Below are 20,178 nucleotides of genomic sequence, written 5' to 3'. Positions count from 1 at the left end.
ACCTGCTCTTGTAGCCACAGAATTTATATGGCTGGTCCAGTTTAGTTTCTGGTCAATGATATCCCTGAGGATATTGATAGTAAAGGATTCAGTGATGGTAATGACATTGATCATTAAGAGGGAAATGGTTAGATTTTCTCTTGTTCAAGATGGTTTCTCTGTGATCCAAATGTTACTTGCCATCACAAGTTTGAAATTTAAATTATGAAGGGCAAAACAGGGTAAACTGGAAAAATGCCCTTCTTTTAGTGGGGGAATCAATGACAGGGGGTAGGTTAATGATAAGAAGCAGGAGGTTTGCAGGGGATATTATGAATTTATTTTCTACCCAGAGGATGGTAGGAATTTGGAATTCATTGAATTGTATGGCTGGTCAAGTTAGAAACCCTCATAACATTGAAGGGGATTCAGATACTGTGGGCCAGATGTTGGAAATGGGATTAGAAATTTAGGTGGCTATTTTTCAATGGTGCAAACTAGATGGACTGAAGGGCTACTTTCTGTGCTGTAGACCTCTATGACGGTAGTTGTCTAGGTTTTGCTGCACAGCAACACAGACTGCTTTGGTATTTAAGATAGTACTGAGCATTATATAATCATTGTGTGCTGGAGGGAAGGCCATTGATGAAGCAAGTGAAAACTAGGACACCATCCTGGGAAACTGCTGCATTAATGTTCTGAGCTGAGGTGATTGACCTCCAACAACCACAGCCATCTTCCTTTGTGTCAGGTCTGACTCCAACAAACGGACCATTTTCCTCCTGATTCTCATCGACTTCAGTTTTGCTCGGGCTTCTTGATACCACAGTTGGTTTAGATGCCACCTTAGTATCATTCTTCCTTCAGCTCTGGAGCTCAGCTCTTTTGTCCATGTCTGAACCAAAGTTGTAATGAGGTTAAAAGCTGAGAGCCCTTGCAGAACCCAAACTGTGCATCGGTGAGTGGTTCGTTGCTTTTCAAATACTACTTAGAGCACCGTTGATAACCTTTTGTATCACTTTACTAATGAATGACACAGACTGCTCAGCTGGTTCAGTGCGCTACGTGTTTGATGTGGCAAGTCAATGACTCTGGTGTGTCTGGCTCGTATATGTGTGGAAAGTGTGCGCACATTCAGCAATTGACCGAGCATATTGCAGCACTGACGAAAGAACTCGAAGACCTTAGGCTCATCCGAGAGAACGAGATCTTTCTGGACAAGACCTTCAGTGATGTTATTACACCAATCATGCCAGAAGAGAGCAGAAGAGTGCAGACGATGAGGAAGGCAGAGAGGAGACAGGTGCAAGAGACGCCGGGAGAAGTACCTGTCAGGAACAAGTTGAAGCTTTTGGAAACAGTAGAGTCTGATGACACTACCAGTTCGCAAGGCGGCCATGTTTGTCCATCAAAAGTTGCTGCAGAAGCAGAGCGGAAGAGTCGGACATCACATAGAGCCGTGGTAATAGGGGACTCCATCGTGAGAGGAACTGACCGGGGTTTTTGTGGCAGCAGACGGGATTTAAGGATGGTGTGTTGCTTTCCTGGTGCTAGAGTGAAAGACATCGCGGACAGAGTGCAGGACATCCTCAAGGACGAGGGTGAAGAGCCCGAGGTGGTGGTACACGTCGGCACAAATGATGTCGGGAAGAAGAGGAGGAACATACTACAGCGAGACTTCGCAGAACTAGGAAGAAGGCTAAAAAGCAGGACGTCCAAGGTGGTTATCTCCAGTTTGCTTCCAGTTCCTCGGGCTAGTGTGGCCAGAAACCAGGAGATAATGGACTTGAACGTGTGGTTGGGGAACTGGTGCAGGAAGCAAGGTTTCAAGTTCTTGGATCACTGGGGTATATTTTATGGTAACCATAAATTCTACAAGAGAGATGGCTTGCACCTTAATAGAACAGGGATCGGCATTCTGGCAGGCAGGTTTTCTGCTGCAACACCGCTACATTTAAACTAAGTAGCGGGGGGGAGGGGACAAGCTGGATGTTTAAAAAGGAAATTGAAGGGGTAGTTAGAACAAGAGAAGTCAAGAAAGACAACTGTATCAAGGAGGCAGAAAACTGGAAAAGGCATCATGCTGTAAAGTTGAGTGAAATAAGGGTTGAGGGGAAGGGTGAGAGCAGTAACAAATTAAAAATTCTATATATGAATGCACGAAGCATTAGACACAAGGTGGATGAGCTTGAGGCTCTTTTGGAAATTGGCAGATACGATATTGTGGGGATAACTGAGACGTGGCTTCATGGGGACAGGGCCTGGGAAATGAATATTCAAGGCTACATGTGTTATCGTAAGGATAGACTGACGGGCAGAGGGGGTGGGGTGGCCTTGTTGGTAAGGGAGGATATTCAGTCCCTTGCGCGGGCGGACCTAGAGTCAGGGGATGTAGAGTCAGTGTGGATAGAGCTTCGAAACACTAAGGGTAAAAAGACCCTCATGGGAGTCATCTACAGGCCCCCAAACAGTAGTCTGGATGTTGGAGGTAAGTTGAATCAGGAGCTGAAATTGGCTTGTCGCAAAGATGTTACTACAGTTGTTATGGGGGATTTTAACATGCAGGTAGACTGGGAGAATCAGGATGGTATCGGGCCTCAAGAAAGAGACTTTGTGGAGTGCCTCAGAGATGGATTTTTAGTGCAGCTGGTGCTGGAGCCGACCAGGGATAAGGCGATTCTGGATCTGGTATTGTGTAACGAACCAGAATTGGTCAGTGACCTCGAAGTGAAGGAGCCGTTGGGAAGTAGTGACCATAATACAATAAGCTTCAATCTGCAATTTGAGAGGGAGTGGGTACAATCTGAAGTGACAATATTTCAGTTGAATAAAGGGAAATATGGAGCTATGAGGGAGCAACTGGCCAAAGTTCAATGGTATAATACCTTAACAGGGAAGACCGTGGAGGAACAATGGCAGATATTTCTGTGTATAATGCAGAAGATGCAGGATCAGTTCATTCCTAAAAGGAAGAAAGATCCCAGGAGGAGACATGGGCGGCCGTGGCTGACAAGGGAAGTAAAGAAGCATATAAGGTTAAAAGAGAAAAAGTATAACTTAGCGAAGATAAGCGGGAAAACGGAGGACTGGGAAGCTTTTAAAGAACAACAGAGGATTAGTAAGAAGGAAATACGCAGAGAAAAAATGAGGTACGAAGGTAAACTGGCCAAGAATATAAAGGAGGATAGTAAAAGCTTTTTTAGGTATGTCCAAGGCAAAAAAAGTGGTTAGGACAAAAATTGGGCCCTTGAAGACAGAAGCAGGGGAATATATTACTGGGAACGAAGAAATGGCAGAGGAATTAAATGAGTACTTCAGATCTGTGTTCACTGGGGAAGACACAAGCAATCTCCCTGAGGTAACAGTGGCTGAAGGACCTGAACTTAAGGGAATTTCTATTTGCCAGGATTTGGTGTTGGAGAGACTGTTAGGTCTGAAGGTTGATAAGTCTCCGGGACCTGATGGCCTGCATCCCAGGGTACTGAAGGAGGTGGCTCGGGAAATCGTGGATGCGCTGGTGATTATTTTCCAGAGTTCAATAGAATCGGGGTTGGTTCCTGAGGATTGGAGGGCGGCTAATGTTGTGCCACTTTTTAAGAAGGGTGGGCGGGAGAAAGCAGGAAATTATAGACCAGTTAGTCTGACCTCAGTGGTGGGAAAGATGCTGGAGTCTATTATAAAGGATGAAATTACGGCACATCTGGATAATAGTAACAGGATAGGACAGAGTCAGCATGGATTTATGAAGGGGAAATCATGCTTGACTAATCTTCTTGAATTTTTTGAGGATGTAACTCGGAAGATGGACGAGGGAGATCCAGTGGATGTAGTGTACCTGGACTTTCAGAAAGCTTTTGATAAAGTCCCACACAAGAGGTTAGTGAGTAAAATTAGGGCGCACGGGATTGGGGGCAAAGTACTAGATTGGATAGAGAATTGGTTGGCTAATAGGAAACAAAGGGTAGTGATTAACGGCTCCATTTCGAAATGGCAGGCAGTGACCAGTGGGGTACCGCAGGGATCCGTGCTGGGACCGCAGCTTTTTACAATATATGTAAATGATATAGAAGATGGTATCAGCAATAACATTAGCAAATTTGCTGATGACACAAAGCTAGGTGGTAGGGTAAAATGTGATGAGGATGTTAGGGGATTACAGGGTGACCTGGACAAGTTAGGTGAGTGGGCAGATGCATGGCAGATGCAGTTTAATGTGGATAAATGTCTGGTTATCCACTTTGGTGGCAAGAACAGGAAGGCAGATTACTACCTCAATGGTATCAAATTAGGTAAAGGGGCTGTTCAGAGAGATCTGGGTGTTCTTGTCCACCAGTCAATGAAGGCAAGCATGCAGGTACAGCAGGTCGTGAAGAAGGCTAATAGCATGCTGGCCTTCATAACAAGAGGGATTGAGTATAGAAGCAAAGAGGTGCTTCTGCAGCTGTACAGGGCCCTGGTGAGACCACACCTGGAGTACTGTGTACAGTTCTGGTCTCCAAATTTGAGGAAAGACATTCTGGCTATTGAGGGAGTGCAGCGTAGGTTCACGAGGTCAATTCCTGGAATGGCAGGATTGCCTTACACGGAAAGACTGAAGCGACTGGGCTTGTATACCCTTGAGTTTAGAAGACTGAGAGGGGATCTGATTGAAACGTATAGGCTTATGAAAGGATTGGACACTCTGGCAGGAGGGAACATATTTCCGTTGATGGGGGAGTGCCGAACCAGAGGACACAACTTAAAAATACGGGGTAGACCATTTAGGACAGAGATGAGGAGAAACTACTTCACCCAGAGAGTGGTGGCTGTGTGGAATGCTCTGCCCCAGAGGGCAGTGGAGGCCCAGTCTCTGGATTCTTTTAAGAAAGAATTGGATAGAGCTCTTAAAGATAGTGGAGTCAAGGGGTACGGAGATAAGGCTGGAACAGGATACTAATTAGGAATGATCAGCCATGATCATATTGAATGGCGGTGCAGGCTCGAAGGGCAGAATGGCCTACTCCTGCATCTATTGTCTATTGTCTATTGTCTATTGATAGAGAGTACAGTAATTGGCCAAGGTGCTTTTGCTCTGCTTTTTGTACATAGGATACAGTTGGGCAATTTTCCACAAGGTTATGTAGATGCTAGTGTTGTAGCAGTACTGGAACAGCTTGGCTCAGAGTATGGTGAGTTCTAGAGTACAAGTTGTCAGTACTATTGCCAGAATGGTATAAGGGTCTATACCCTTTGCAGAGTTCAGTACCTTCAGACATTCTGGATATCACATGGAATGGATTTAATCTTTTGAAGACTGGAATCTGTGATGCTGGGGACTTCAGGAGGAAGTAATGGTAGATCATCCACTCATAGCTTTTGGCTGAAAGTTAGAGTCATAGAGTCATACAGTATAGAAACAAATCCTTTTGTCCAACCCATCCATGCTGAACATAATCCCAAACTAAACCAGTCCCACTTACCTGCTCCTGGACCATATCCCTCCAAACCGTTTCTATTCATGCTAGGCTGCCACAGCATTGAGGATGAGGATTTTCGTGGACCCTCCAACTGTCCTGTTAGTTGTTTAATTGTCCACCACCATTCAAGAGTGGGTGTGGCAAGACTGCAGGGCTCAGATTTGAGTCATTCATTACGGAATAGCTTAGCTCTATCTGTTGTGTGTAGTTTCCTCTGTTCGAATGCAAGTAATCCTGTATTGTAGCTGATCTGGGTTGATGCCTAATTTTTAATTATGCCTGTTGCTGCTTCTGGCTTGCCCTCCTGCTCTCTTTATTGAACCAATGTTGATCTCCTTGACTCATTGGTAGAATGGGGGGTTATGTTGGGTCTTGAGGTTACGAATTGTATTTGAAAACAATTCTTCTGCAGTTGATGGCCTACAGCGCCTCATGGATGAAATGATTTGAGTTTCTAGATCTCGATATGAAGTCTGTCCATTTGACAGGGGTTGGTAGTACCAATGTAATGTATTCACAGTATCAAAGTAGATCATTGTCTCCACAATGACTGTACAGCGTTCACTTTGACCAATACTGTCAATACTGTCATCTGTGTCAGGTAGATGGATGAGGATGAGGTCAAGTAGGTGTTTCCCTCTGTTTGGTTCTCTCACCACTTACCGCAGACCCAGTCTAGAAGCTATGCCCTTTACCTTTGACCATCTTAGTCAGTGGTGTTGCTACTGAACCACAATTGGTGATGGACATTGAAGTCACCCACACTTCATGCATTCAATATCTGATGTAGTGTTCAAAATGGAGGAGAAATGATTCATCAGTTGGGGCAGGAGGAAGACATGAGGGCAATACATGGGAATCAGCAGGAGATTTCTTTGCTTATGCTTGACTTGATGCTATGTGACCTCATGGGGCCTGGAGTCAATACTGAGAAACCCAAAGGCACCCCTTCCAGGTAACATTTTTCCGCCATCTCTAAAGGGTCTGTCCTGCTGGTGGATGATTGTGATGTCTGGCACAGACGCACTGATTACTATTTGAGAGACAATGTCAGACTGTTGCTTGACTAGTCTGGAAGAAAGCTCTCTCAATTTTGATGCAAGCCCTTGGTGTTTGTAAGGAAGATCTGAAAGGGCTGTGATTGCCTTTGTTATGTCCAGTACATTGGTCAATGCCAGCTGGTCCAATTAGTTTCATTCTTCTGTATCGAGTTCATAGGGGTTTAAGACCGTAAAGCATAGGAACAGAAATAGGCCATTCTGCCTATCCAGATTCTAGATTAGAGCGGTGCTGGAAAAGCACAGCAGTTCAGGCAGCATCCGAGGAGCAGGAAAATCAACGTTTCGGGCAAAAGCCCTTCATCAGGAATAGAGAATGCTGTGCTTTTCCAGCACCACTCTAATCTAGAATCTGGTTTCCAGCATCTGCAGTTCTTGTTTTTACCATTCATTAGGAATTTACCATGATTAGGAATGATCAGCCATGATCATATTGAATGGCGGTGCAGGCTCGAAGGGCAGAATGGCCTACTCCTGCATCTATTGTCTATTGTCTATTGTCATTCAGCCTATCCAGTCTTCTCTACCATTTGATGAGATTATGAATAATCTGAAAAATGACAATTCCATTTTCCTGCCTTTTTCCCGTGGCCCTTGACACTGATGGTACATCTGAGTGATGTCCCAAGTTAAGGGCCATAAAATCCCATCACCCCAACTGATGAATCAGTTATCCTCCATTTTGAACACTACTTCGGATATTGAATGCATGCTGTGTGAGTGACCTCAATGTCCATCACCAATTGTGGCTCAGCAACAACACCACTGACTAAGATGGTCAAATTTAAAGGACATAGCTTCTAGACTGGGTCTGTGGCAAGTGATGGGGAACAAAGAACAAAGAACAAACAAAATTTATAGCCCAGGAGCAGGCCCCTTTGGCCCTCCAAGCCTGTGCCGATCCAAGTGGGCGGCACGGTGGCACAGTGGTTAGCACTGCTGCCTCACAGCGCCAGAGGCCCGGGTTCAATTCCTGCCTCAGGTGATTCTCTGTGTGGAGTTTGCACATTCTCCCCGTGACTGTGCGGGTTTCCTCCGGGTGCTCCGGTTTTCTCCCACAATCCAAAGATGTGCAGGTTAGGTGAATTGCCATGCTAAATTACCTGTTGTGAAGGGGTAAATGTAGGGGAATGGGTCTGGGTGAGTTGTGCTTCAGTGGGTCAATGTGGACTTGTTGGGCCAAAGGGCCTGTTTCCACACTGTAAGTAATCTAAGTAATGTCCACTGTCTAAACCTATCGCCCTATTCGTAATGATCTGTATCCCTCTGCTCCCAACCTACTCACGTATCTGTCCGACACACCTTAAATGAATCTACCGTGCCTGCCTCTGCTGGCAATGCATTCCAGGCACTTACCACCCTCTGTGTAAAGTATTTTCTGCGTGTATCACCCTTAAACTTTTTACCTCTCACCCAAACGAGTGACCTCTCATTATTGAATCCCTCACCCTGGGAAAAAGTTTATTTCTATTCACCCTGTCCATACCCTTCATGATTTTGTAGACCTCAAACAGGTCCCCCCTCAATCTCCTTTTATCTAATGGGGAACCTTATCAAACACGTTACTAAAGTTCATGTATATGATGTCTGCAGCCCTTCCTTCATCTATCAACTTGGTCACTTCCTTAAAGAACTCCATTAAGTTGATATGGCACGATCTCTCTCACACAAAACCATGTTGCCTATCACTGAGAAGCCCAATCTTTTCCAAATATAAATAGATTTTATCCCTCAGTAGTTGAACTTTCTCACCACTGACATCAGGCTCACTGGTTTGGGAAAGGGGAAAGGCCCTTCGGCACAACAAGTCCACACCAACTCTTCGGACTGTATCCCATCCCATCGTATTCCTCATTACTCTACATTTACCTCTGACTAATGCACCTAACCTACACATCCCTGAACATGATGGGCAATTTAGCATTGCCAATTCACCTAACCTGCACATCTTTGGATTGGAGCACCCGGAGGAAACCCGCACAGATATGGGAGAGCGTGCAAGCTCCATACGACAGTCATTCAAGGCTGGAATTGAACCTGGATCCCTGGTGCTGTAAGGCAGCAGTGCTAAACACTGAGCCACTGTGGCACCACAGAGTCACATATAGGCCAGACTAGGCAAAGCTGGCAGATGTCCTTCCCCAAAGATGTCCTTCCCCTAACTTTGGTTAGGCCACATTTGGAGTATTGTGTGCAGTTCTGGTCGCCTCACTTTAGGAAAGATGTGGAAGCTTTGGAGAGGGTGCAGAGAAGATTTACCAGGATGTTGCCTGGAATGGAGAATAGGTCGTACAAGGATAGGTTGAGAGTTCTCGGCCTTTTCTCGTTGGAACGGCGAAGGATGAGGGGTGACTTGATAGAGGTTTATAAGATGATCAGAGGAATAGATAGAGTTGACAGTCAGAAACTTTTTCCCCGGGTACAACAGAGTGTTACAAGGGGACATAAATTTAAGGTGAAGGGTGGAAGGTATAGGGGAGATGTCAGGGGTGGGTTCTTTACCCAGAGAGTGGTGGGGGCATGGAATGCGCTGCTCGTGGGAGTGGTAGAGTCAGAATCATTGGTGACCTTTAAGCGGCATTTGGATAGGTACATGGATGGGTGCTTAATCTAGGATAGAAGTTCGGCACAACATCGTGGGCCGAAAGGCCTGTTCTGTGCTGTATTGTTCTATTGTTCTATTGTTCTATTGTTCTAAAGATTGTTGTGAACCAGATGGAATTTTGTAACCAGTGGTTGCATGGTCAGTATTAAGCTAGAGATTTTAATTAAGCTTTTTTTAAATTGAATTCAAATTTCACCATCTGCCTTGATTGAGCCCTTGTCCTCAACACATTAGTCTGTAGCTCTGGATTACAAGTCAAGTGATAACATCATTATTCCTCTGCCTCCCCAATTTCACTTAAAAGGCAGGGCCAATAGTAACTGATCCGAGATGACAAACTTTGTCAAATAGCCTTTTGACAGGTGATATTCAAATAGTCTGACAGCCGTCTGAAACGATAATCAGCAGGTATAAATGATTTTAATGAAAGGCAAGGTGTTTGTTATGTGCTGCACTCTGTTGCTTTACTGCTGAAAGCAGTGTTATAATAACAGTGCCTTTGATATAAATTGCCTCACAAAATGTGCTTGTACTGTGAATCATGTTGCCTTATTGATGAGACAGAATGGCAGCAACAGGCAGGAAGGAAAAGGAAGCAAATCTTTTACTCTGGGTCAAATCTTGCACATCCTGCCCCATGGGCCCAAAGACCTGTGGGTGAAGAATTGGTCTGTCCAGTCACGTGAAGACCCAAAGCAGAAACTCATCACTCTGTGTAGGCATCACTCTTGAATCCAGGGACAGACAGTGGCTTATTTACATCATCCAAATCATTGTGATTCAGAAACAGAAATTGTTGGAAAAGCTCAGCAGATCTGGCAGTATCTGTGGACAGAAATCAGAGTTCGCGTTCCAAACAGTTCTGAGGAAGGATCCCTGATTTTTCTCCACAGATGCAGCCAGACCTGCTGAGCTTTTCCAGCAATTTCTGCTTTTGTTTCTGATTTACAGCATCTGCAGTTCTTTCAGTTCTTGTTTAGCATTGTGAATTAATCTATTGTCTGCAATTGAATGGATTTTAGCTCATGCTAGTTTATTAACAGTGAAACTCCTTTGCTTGAGACAACCTTGCAAAGTTCCAGGATTTCAGTTTTAATTTTCCTGCTATGTGTCCATTGCCGTACATTCTCCAGCTCCAGCTCCCACTGGGAACAATGTTCTTTATTTTACCTTACTTTGGATGCCGCCGTTTGTGTGAAAGACTGTTTTAGGTTAGATTTGTCAGTATTTTTAAGTAAGATACTTGAAGTTGATCACCACCCACTATCTGAGTGCTACTCTGCCTGGGCTGATTTTCATTCTATTGGTATTAGTGGGTAATAATCTAGCAGTTTCTGTAAATAGCATGTGTTCCACCTCCAATGAATTGCTGTAAACTTGAAAATCTCTTTCACCTATAATGAATTTCAATCTTTGGAACCAAATCATCACTGAATTCCTTTTCCACAACAGCAGCTAGAAATTCTCAAAATTCCTCCGAAGCCTTATTTCACTTCATTGGACATCAACCAGTTGGCCTGAGATTTGCTAGTCTTTAACTGAGTTATCGTTATCTCATGAAATTCAAAATCCTCCAGGATGTTTCATGTGCTCAAAAGCATTGTATATTGGGTATTATTATTGATAAATACCGAGCAAACACCTCGAAGTGAAAAAAAAGACAAGAATTAATGAAAGAGTATATCGATTAAGAGAAAAGAAGTGTTAAACAAAGCAGAACTTTGAAAATGTTTTCAAACAACATCTTAATATTGCACATGGGTATGCAGTCTGATAAAATGGAAAGTGAGCATGTACTATCATAATTGGATTGTTGGTGTCAGCACACATATGGTAATATTTTCACCCTTAACTCACTTGGTGTATTTGTTATCGATTTGATCATTGTATGCAGACTTCCTGAATTTCCTTGAGGCAGGCAGTGGCTGGACCACTGTGTGGTTTGTGCCATGCCCATCAGTAGGATCAATAGAGAAGGTAAGGTGAGCTGCTCAGGTAGTGACCATTGCACTGCTGAGTCTGTGGAAATCAATATAAGGTTCATGCGATCAAATGTCTCCTCTCATTGTTTATTCCAATGAGATCACTTTGACTCTTCTGAACTCCAGACAACATCAGCCTATTCTACTTTATGGAGGGTAAACAGGTTTTCTTGTGTACTGTCTCAGTCAAGGTGTTGCATTGTATCCCACAGCCAGTATGTCAGTATAACTTTCGATCTTCACTGTATGACAGCGTGCGATCTGAGGATATAAAAATCTCATGCTTTATCTTACTGAGGATCACTTGAAGCATGACATTCCACTGGAATCTTGCTGCTCTATTGTAACCTGAGATTCTAATATCCTCCCTCCTCCCTTCATGATCTTGTAGCCTTCATCTCTCTTCCAACTCCCCCAACCCTTTGCAACTTCCGTGTCACCTCCTTGTGGTCTTCCTGTCTTCTCCCAACCATGTTCTGATCTCCTTGTAGTCCTCCCATTCACACATGCACACAGACACACACACACACACACACATACACACACACACACACACAGACACATGGATACACACTCTCACACACACAACACACACATACACACACAGACACATGGGGACACACACTCTCTCTCTCACACACACACACACATTCTCACACACACATGGACACACGCACTCACACACACATGGACACACACACTCTCTCACACACACGGACACGCACTCACACACATATGCATTCACGCACGCGCAAACACACACAATCAAACATACATAGACACACACACACCACATGCATAGGCACACGCAAACACACCTACACCCACACACGGACACAGTCACATGCATGCACATACATACACACACGCACACAGTCAAACACACACATCACACACACATCCACTAATGCTCAAACACACACCACGCACTTATCCACGCATACAGACACACACACAAACACACACCTACACACAGACACACATACAGACACATGCATACACACACCACATGTACACCAGCACATACAGATGCACATACCCACACATATACAGACACACACAAGATACATGCGTAACACACATACGCACCAGATGCACATGCACGCACACACACACACAAATGCACATCTCCCATACACACATATGCACGAGCATACACTGATAAACACACCAGATGTACGTACACACTCAGAAGGCAGAAGAAAGTGAGCGGTCCTATCATCATATCACTCAGCCATATTGGCCTATATGATGCCCGACTTCCAAATTTGGATCACATGATGCAAGTGGATGGATTCCCCATCACCAAAGAACAAGGTGTTTAGCTGCAAAAAAGGACCAATGCTTCAATGAATAGACACCTGGTGTGCATACAACGTACAACAAAGATGCTGAGGATCTGAAACCAAACAGAAATTGCTGGAGAAGATCTGGCAGAAGCGCTATGGAGAGAAATCACAGTTAATGTTTTGAGATCAATGATGCTTCGTCTGAAGAACAGTCACTGGATTGAAACATTAACTTTGCTTTCTTTCCACAGATGATGCTAGATCTGCTGAGTTTCTCCATTAGTTCCTGTCTTGGTGCAGATATTGTCGTTTTGTGTGGCTTCCACAATTTTGAAGTCTTGACTCTGAGGTCTGTGTTTTTGGGACTCGGGGGAATCTTGCATCTGTCTAGGAATATTGATGTGGTCTCATAAGAGAGGGCAAAGGCCTTGGTGACATGTGAAAACAAGGGCTGTAGTGGTATCTCTGGGCCAGTGAGGTGATGGGCAGATGGAGCAGAGAGTTTGGAAGGGGCAAATCTGCATAGTACCACCTTGTCCTACAAAGAGAGAAGGAAGAACACTCATGATTGTGTTGTGCTATGTTTGGGTGATGGTCACAACTGAATTGCTAGCGGCATACGGATTTGGTGTAATCTGGATGTGAGGCTGGCATCATCAGAACGTATGTGAAAGTGGACAAATTATCTGGATATTGTGGTGTGAGTCAAGAGCACTGGACTTGCTGATGAATGAGTGATGGTAGTGAGAGACATTGGGCAACATGAGACATTGCTGTTGGTGTGGGTCAGATCTCTCATATAAAGCATGCATAAATTGATCTTGATTATCAATATTTTATGAGTTTGCTGCGAAGTCTTAGGAATTGATCTCCCTGGCTACTGCTTTTACTGTCTTTCACCTGTACTCCACGAAGACGCCTCATGTAAACATGGCATCTCTATTCTATCCCACCTTTCAAGGCCGCATTCAGGATCCTTTCTGGTCTTCAAATGTTCTTGCACCCAATTGCAGCAACAGTATTCAGCAGCTTCCTCCTGTAATGTAATGTCACTTAGGGTCAGACTGCCTTTAGGAACAGCTGCAGCAGATGTTATTAGTGCATGTTACTTGCCCCCCCACCACTGACGTAGTCAGTAGCAAAGGAACTGCTTTCTTCAATAATACTTTCAGGGATAAATGAGGAGACAGCACCAGATCTTCGCAGCTACCCATCTCTGATTTGTAATCTTCCTAAGCGCAGGGAATGATGCACGCCAATATTTAACCCTATGGACTTGCCCCAAGTCCTCATTTCCATAGATTTTCCAGAAAGACAGAGGTTGTAATTATAAATCATTTAATGCTTCGAACAAGTGCTGCATAACTAATAAAGTATTTCCACGTATTGTTAGCTGAAATCCAGGTACAGTTCTCCGATCCTGTGATTGTATCAACTTCCAAATGGACACTTCCAAACAGGGCTAGCAGTGAAAATACTGACGTCATTCTTACTGTCCCATATCAGTTCTAGTAAGAAAGCCCTCTTGAAATCTTTAGCATATTTATACAATGCTGCCTATTCTAAAAGTATTCCAAAAGCGTGACATGGATATGAGGATTTTATTCTTGTAATTGATTTTTTTTTGCTCATTTCAGATGGTTCAAGAATGTTTATATCACCGTGAAAAAAGAATAGGTATCGATTTGGTCCATGATGAAGTGGAGACCCAACTACTTGAGGTGAGTTACTCACAGAGATACTGATGCTTCTATGGACATGAGCAAACTCACATCTGGACAGGCTGTGGGAGCTCATTAGCATTTGTAATAGAATCCAAGTTTTACCCACAGCTAGAAACCCTCCATTGTCCATTCAGTACCAATGAACAAAACCAACTTCTTGCATTGTTTGTTACTGTAAAGCTTCATTGACAGTTCAATGATTGACTTTAAACTCCCATATTTCATTGCCACTATCTGTATTAGAATGCAGTCCCAAGAGTTGGTAAAACTGCAGTGCAGCCTATTTGCTGAATCAAATGAAAGTATTTTGAGAAATGAATGTGCACTGTAGCCTTCATGCAGTTTTATATATCAGACAGTTATATCGCGGGAGATAATGATGAATGATTCGGAGTGACATATACTGCAGGAGCATAATCAAGGGGTCTGAGTGATATCATAAATAAGCCAGGGATCAATGGAGCCCTGAGATTAATGCCTTTCACTGCTCATTAATTATCTGATTATTGCAACTTGTATTTCAATGATATAAACTGCCTGAACAGTCATAAACCCATTAGCTCGTGCATGCATCTTGTAGCTCAGCCCTGTTCATTGACCAGCGTGAATTTATCAGAAAATGATTCTTTTTTTTTGGCCTGCATTGCCTACAGATAGGCTGGCATCAGTGGGTTGAGTGTTAATGAAATTGAGAGTGAATCTCTTTGCACACTGTGAGATGAATAACTGGATCATCTCTTGATTCGTGACATATAGATTTGGTCTAGACAAACTTTTCTGCTTTAGTTTTTCACTCTGGTGATGAAGGTTGAACATTAGCTGTGGAAAGCCTCAAACTGAGGTGACCTGAATGCTGTACTGGGTGCTCATGTTTTAAGCTAGGTCACAGTTGATGCCATTTGCTTGATCAATATCCCTGCAATGATGAGTAATGTCAACAGTCTGACTGTTTAGTGACATGTTGGAAAACTGTTGTGTAAGTTCCCATGTGGTACACAATGAAGATTCACATGAAACTGATTATTGCTCAGATTTAATTTCCAATTGCCAACCAGTGCACCCTGTTCAGATGAAAGCACATCATATTGGATGGTCATCTGTCAGGAATGCGATTGTTTGAAAACAACAGGATTTGCAGCAGAATCAGTTTACTTTTTGTCTACAAAGTGCAGTTTCAATTTACTGAAATCCGTGTGAAATAGATATTGCCTCTAACAACATCTTGTGTTGATGTAGCACCTTAAAATGTCTCATTGCACTTCACAGCAGAGCAATCAAGCAAAATGTAACTTTTTAAAAATCATGCGATGTGGGCATCGCTGGCTGGGCCAGCACTTATTGCCTGTCCCTAGTTGCCCCTTGAAAAGGTGGAGGTGAAGCTGCCTTCTTGATCCGCTGCCGTCCAATTGTTGGTTGACCCACAATGCCCTTAGGAAGGGATTTCCAGGATTTTGATCCAGCGACAGTGAAGGAATGGGGATGTAGTTCCAAGTCAGGATGGTGGGTGGCTTGAACAGGAACTTGCACGTGGTGGTGTTCCCATGAATCTGCTGCCTGTGTGCTTTTAGATGGAAGTGGTTGTGGGATTGGATGGTGCTGTCTGAGGATCTGTGGTGAATTTGTGCAATGTACATTGTAGATAATACAGGCTGCTACTACTGAGCGCTGGTGATGGAGTGACCAAATATTAAGGATGTGGTGCCAATCAAACAGGCTTAAAGATCTGTTGGGATCTGCTTTGGTTTTTCGCTCTGGTGATGAAGGTTGAACATTAGCTGTGGAAAGCCTCAAACTGAGGTGACCTGAATGACATTTGGGAGAAAGACAATTCTTTTTTCCTCAGGACTTAAGGGAGAAGAGAAAGATAGAAACCTTAAGAGGTAGGGGAAGAAAATTCCAAACTTTAGGACCAAAGCAGAGCTGCCAACAACGGATTGATGAAAATGGGAGATAAGCAGAAAGTTAGAATTATAGGAGAGTGGAGATTTTATAAAGGCCTTGAGGAAGTTATAATGACAGGGGCAGGCGAGGCCAAGGGAAGATTTGAAAAGGGCAAAGGTTATAGAATTGATGTGAAGCTGAATTAATGGACAATGTGGATCACTGAATACCAGAGGTGATGGATGAACAACCCTTGGTGTGGGTTAAGATTTAAGTGGCAGAGTTTTGGACGAGGTCAGGTTTACAATCCTTCCTCAGTATTGAACTTTGATATGTTATGAATGAGAATTCCTCTTTGTGGAAATTTCTGTCTGCAGCCAAGTTCCAGAGAAGCATCAACCACAGCGTTAGAGTTGATTGCAAAGTACAGAGCCTTCACTGCCAATTTTCATGATCTGAATATTGATTCCTGATGCCAAGCACAGATGGCACGTATGAAATCTGAAATGCATGAAAAATCCAGAATGCCGACCTATATCTCATTTGATGGCACAGTACCTGCCACTATGTGTTATTTTATAAAGAGGCAATGTCTAGGAAAGGTAGCAATTCACACTTTGGAGTTTAAAGTTTTAAATTTCACAAATGTTTGATGTCTGTCACAGTAGTGGGAAGGTTAGGATGTACGCGGAGCAAAATACTGCCCTTGATGCGGCTTGTTTTGCACTGCTACCAGGGAATGCAGCCAGTGAGGGTCCAATACTTTGGCAGTGCTGTCCATTACCACTGACTTGCTCCATTCCCCTTCAACCATCATGTGGCCCTGACACTTCACCTCCCCCCTCACCCCCCCAACCACCACCACCGCCATCACTCCAAAGTATTGTCTGGGGTGAGGGTTCGTTATTTGAGCTTAGTGGATCCTTGGTGAAAGTTTGTCCTGCATAAGACGCTCCTGCCAATGTAGGCCCGAGGCTACTGCAATGGAGTTATGGCTCCATCACCAAAGGCACACTACGGGACCTTTTGTAGAGTCTAGTGCACCTTAAATGTTTGGAATTAAGTCAAGGCTGTCGGCAATGAGTGACATCTTCAGCAGTACAATGGTGAATTCCATTTGAAGAAAGGGAAGTTTTTTTTTAATTTCCAAGAGGGTGTGAGTGGGGTTCAGGTCTCCTTTTGTTACCCACCTCTAATTGCCCTTAAACGAAGTGGCCTGCTATGGTCATTTCAGAGGGAACTTAAGAGTGAACCACAGTTCTGTGGGTCTGGAGGTACATGTGGGCCAGACCAGGTGAGGATGACAGATTTCCTTCTTTAAAAGACACTAGTCCTCCAGATACGTTTTCTTTAAAAATTATATAATTTCATAGTGATCCTTACTGAGACCAGCTTCATGTTTCCAGAGTTATTCATTGCATTTTAAATTCCACAAGCTGTCTTTGCGGGATTTGAATCCACATTCCCAGGGCTTTCTACTGACTAGAGTGACATTATCAATGCACCATCACTTTCCTGTCAACCACCCAATGTCCTCTCCTTCCACTGGGGAAGCATAAGGCTTTACTTCTGTTCTCCACAGTCACTGTCCCCTGTGGCAGCCTTGGGAAGCAGGGGAGATGGGAGGGAAATCAGGATATCCCATAGAATTTGCAGATGCCAAGAGGAATCCTCGGCATGGTGGGAAGCAGTAAATCCTGGTTGAGGTGGTGGAGTGACACAGACTCTGGTGCTTGCTGTATGTATGGAATATCCTTCTTCTCACCCTCAGAGAAGCACATTTTCTGCAATGAACCAGTAATCAATTTTTAGAAAAAAAATATAAAATGCTTCTCTAATCCTCAAGAACCCAATTTGTTTTTCTGGGTCTGGACTTGCTCATTGAGTTGGAAACAGATTATTCTCATTTCATGAAATGGCAAACTTCCATCACACACCCAGATACCTGAGAGTCTAAGTCTTTTTGCTCTGTGCCCTTTCCATTACTGATCTAATAAGTTGGGGGCAGAGAATCTTAGCTCCTTTTCAGATTGAGGAGAATTTCTCTGGATTGTCCAATGGGTGTGGGACAGCCTTGAAGACTAACCACCTCGCTATTACTCCATTTGTGTACCATGATTTGCATCCCAAGCATTTTGTTAACATGCAACTTGAACAAAAAATGCACTAAGTTTTCTGTTTTAATCTCAAAGGAAATGAGAATAGTCAAATGTGTTCAAGAAAGATTGAAGAGAGGCATCGAGAGAGCTACTTCACAACTTTCGTAAGTAAAGCTTCATGTTTTAATCCCGCTGCTACATTTTAGAAAATTTACCTTGTGGATGCTTTTAGGATATATTTTCTGATGCCTTGGACAATGTGGGTATGCTTTGGGAAGTTGTGGGAAGATTTGTGAACAAACATTTCACGATAATTGATTTGAAGATTAATTCTATTGATTGTCAGTATGCTCAGCTAAGTATATGTTTGGATAGGTGCATAGATAAGAAGGGTTTAGAGCGATATAAACCAAATGCAGGCAATTGGAACTAGCCAAGTGGGCACATAGTCAACATGGACCAGTTAGGGCTGAAGGGCCTGTTTCCATGCTGTATTAATCTATGACTCTATGATTGGTGTGTGCTGCAGAATAACACCATTAACCTGGGTTCTATCAATGTTGAGAGTGTGATGCTGGAAAAGCACAGCAGGTCAGGCAGCATCCGAGGAGCAGGCAAATCTATGTTTCAGGTAAATGCCCATCATCAGGAATGAATGATGTATCTACATTCTATCAATGTAGATCCTTTCTGGCTCATACCTTCCTACTTTGCCCCGTGATGATATAGCATTAATCATGACTAATAACCCATGGGAGCCAAGCATACTGTGTGAGGTGGGAGAAATTTATGAGTCAAGAACAAAGGATTTAGGAGCAGGAGTAGGCCATTTGTTTGTTGAGTCAGCTCACTATTCAATATGGTTCCACTTTTCTGTCTGTATTCCTATGACCCTTCACTCCCTTGTCCATCGAAAAACTAATAAACTCAACCTTGAATCAATTTAATGACCCAGCCTCCATTACCTTCTGGGAAAGAGAATTTCATATTCTAATGACTGAGAGAGACAAAAAACCTCATCCCTGCCTTTATAGGGAGGACCCTTATTCTGAAATGATCTTCCCTAGTTTTAGCCTCCCTCACAAGAAACATCCTCCCAGTATCAGTATCTGCAATCTTTCCTCATAAGATAAGCCCTTCATCACATAAATGAGTTGAGTGAGCTTTTTCTGTAGTACCTCTGAAGTTTTTTTAATACAGAAACCCAAAAATATCTGTAGTACTTCAGATGTGATCTCATCAACACTTCTTTAACTGGCTTCTTTCCCTTTGCAAGCTCTCTATCTTCTCTTGATTACTTGCTTTCCTACTAACATGGTGTCATTGGCAAATTTCACCGCCTTAAATTTGGATCCCCTCAATCAAGTCATTGGTATAGGTTGTGAATAGTTCAGGCTACAGCACTGATCATGTGGCACACCAAATGTTTCAGCTAGCTAACCTTATACAGACCCTTGCTTGCTGTTAGTGAAATAAAATCCCTCACCCATGCTATTATATGACTTGTATACCATGTACTCTTGAGGTTGATTGGATATGTCTCTATTTTCCCAAGACGTGCAAGGTTCATTCACGGTATTGAGCCTCAATTATACAACAGCAGATTTTGCCCAATTTCTTATCTCAGCTGTAGCTTTACAGGGAGGAGTCAAATAGTGACCAGTTGTTTATTTTCACTATATTTATTAGGCCTTGATTATCACTTGTATCTCCTAATAGTTGGCCCACACTTGACAATAGCAGAAGCTCAAGTGCTCTGTTTGTGTTTTGAATTCCACATTTGCACTTGCTCCCTGCACCCTCAGTAACTTTCAATTTGATAAGATCTGGAGAGATTTCTGATCAGGATGTGATGGAAATGAATTGGAGCCTCCAATATCGTTATTCATAGTTCCAAGCTACACCACACATGTAAAAGCAATTTGAACAGTGCACAGCAACAAATGCGCAGATAAAGTAATAAATGTGCCATTACAGTGTTAAAGGAATCTACATTATTCTGCTTAGGATCAGACTTGGAGAATATGAGAATTAATACATGTTGTAGCTCCCTAACACGTGCTCTGGATGCTAGCTCTCACAGTGCTCTGGTTTTTAAAAGCACT

The 20,178-nt window shown here is 43.3% G+C and overlaps 1 protein-coding gene across 4 annotated transcripts in view; it reads left to right on the top strand.

The window, feature by feature from the left end:
* LOC140464651 (tektin-3-like) overlaps positions 1-20,178 on the top strand; it is an 82,977-nt gene that overhangs the window by 11,347 nt on the left and 51,452 nt on the right. For all 4 annotated transcript variants that reach the window (XM_072560009.1, XM_072560007.1, XM_072560008.1 and 1 more), the window contains exons 3-4: positions 14,007-14,090; positions 18,167-18,237. In XM_072560009.1, coding sequence (XP_072416110.1) covers positions 14,007-14,090; positions 18,167-18,237 — 155 coding nt within the window. The remainder of the gene's footprint in view (positions 1-14,006; positions 14,091-18,166; positions 18,238-20,178) is intronic.

Source organism: Chiloscyllium punctatum, chromosome 40 (genome assembly GCF_047496795.1).
Source record: "Chiloscyllium punctatum isolate Juve2018m chromosome 40, sChiPun1.3, whole genome shotgun sequence".
NCBI classification, from domain to species: Eukaryota; Metazoa; Chordata; class Chondrichthyes; order Orectolobiformes; family Hemiscylliidae; genus Chiloscyllium; species Chiloscyllium punctatum.
Note: the sequence above shows the minus strand (reverse complement) of the source record. Positions and strands in the feature narration are given on the sequence as shown.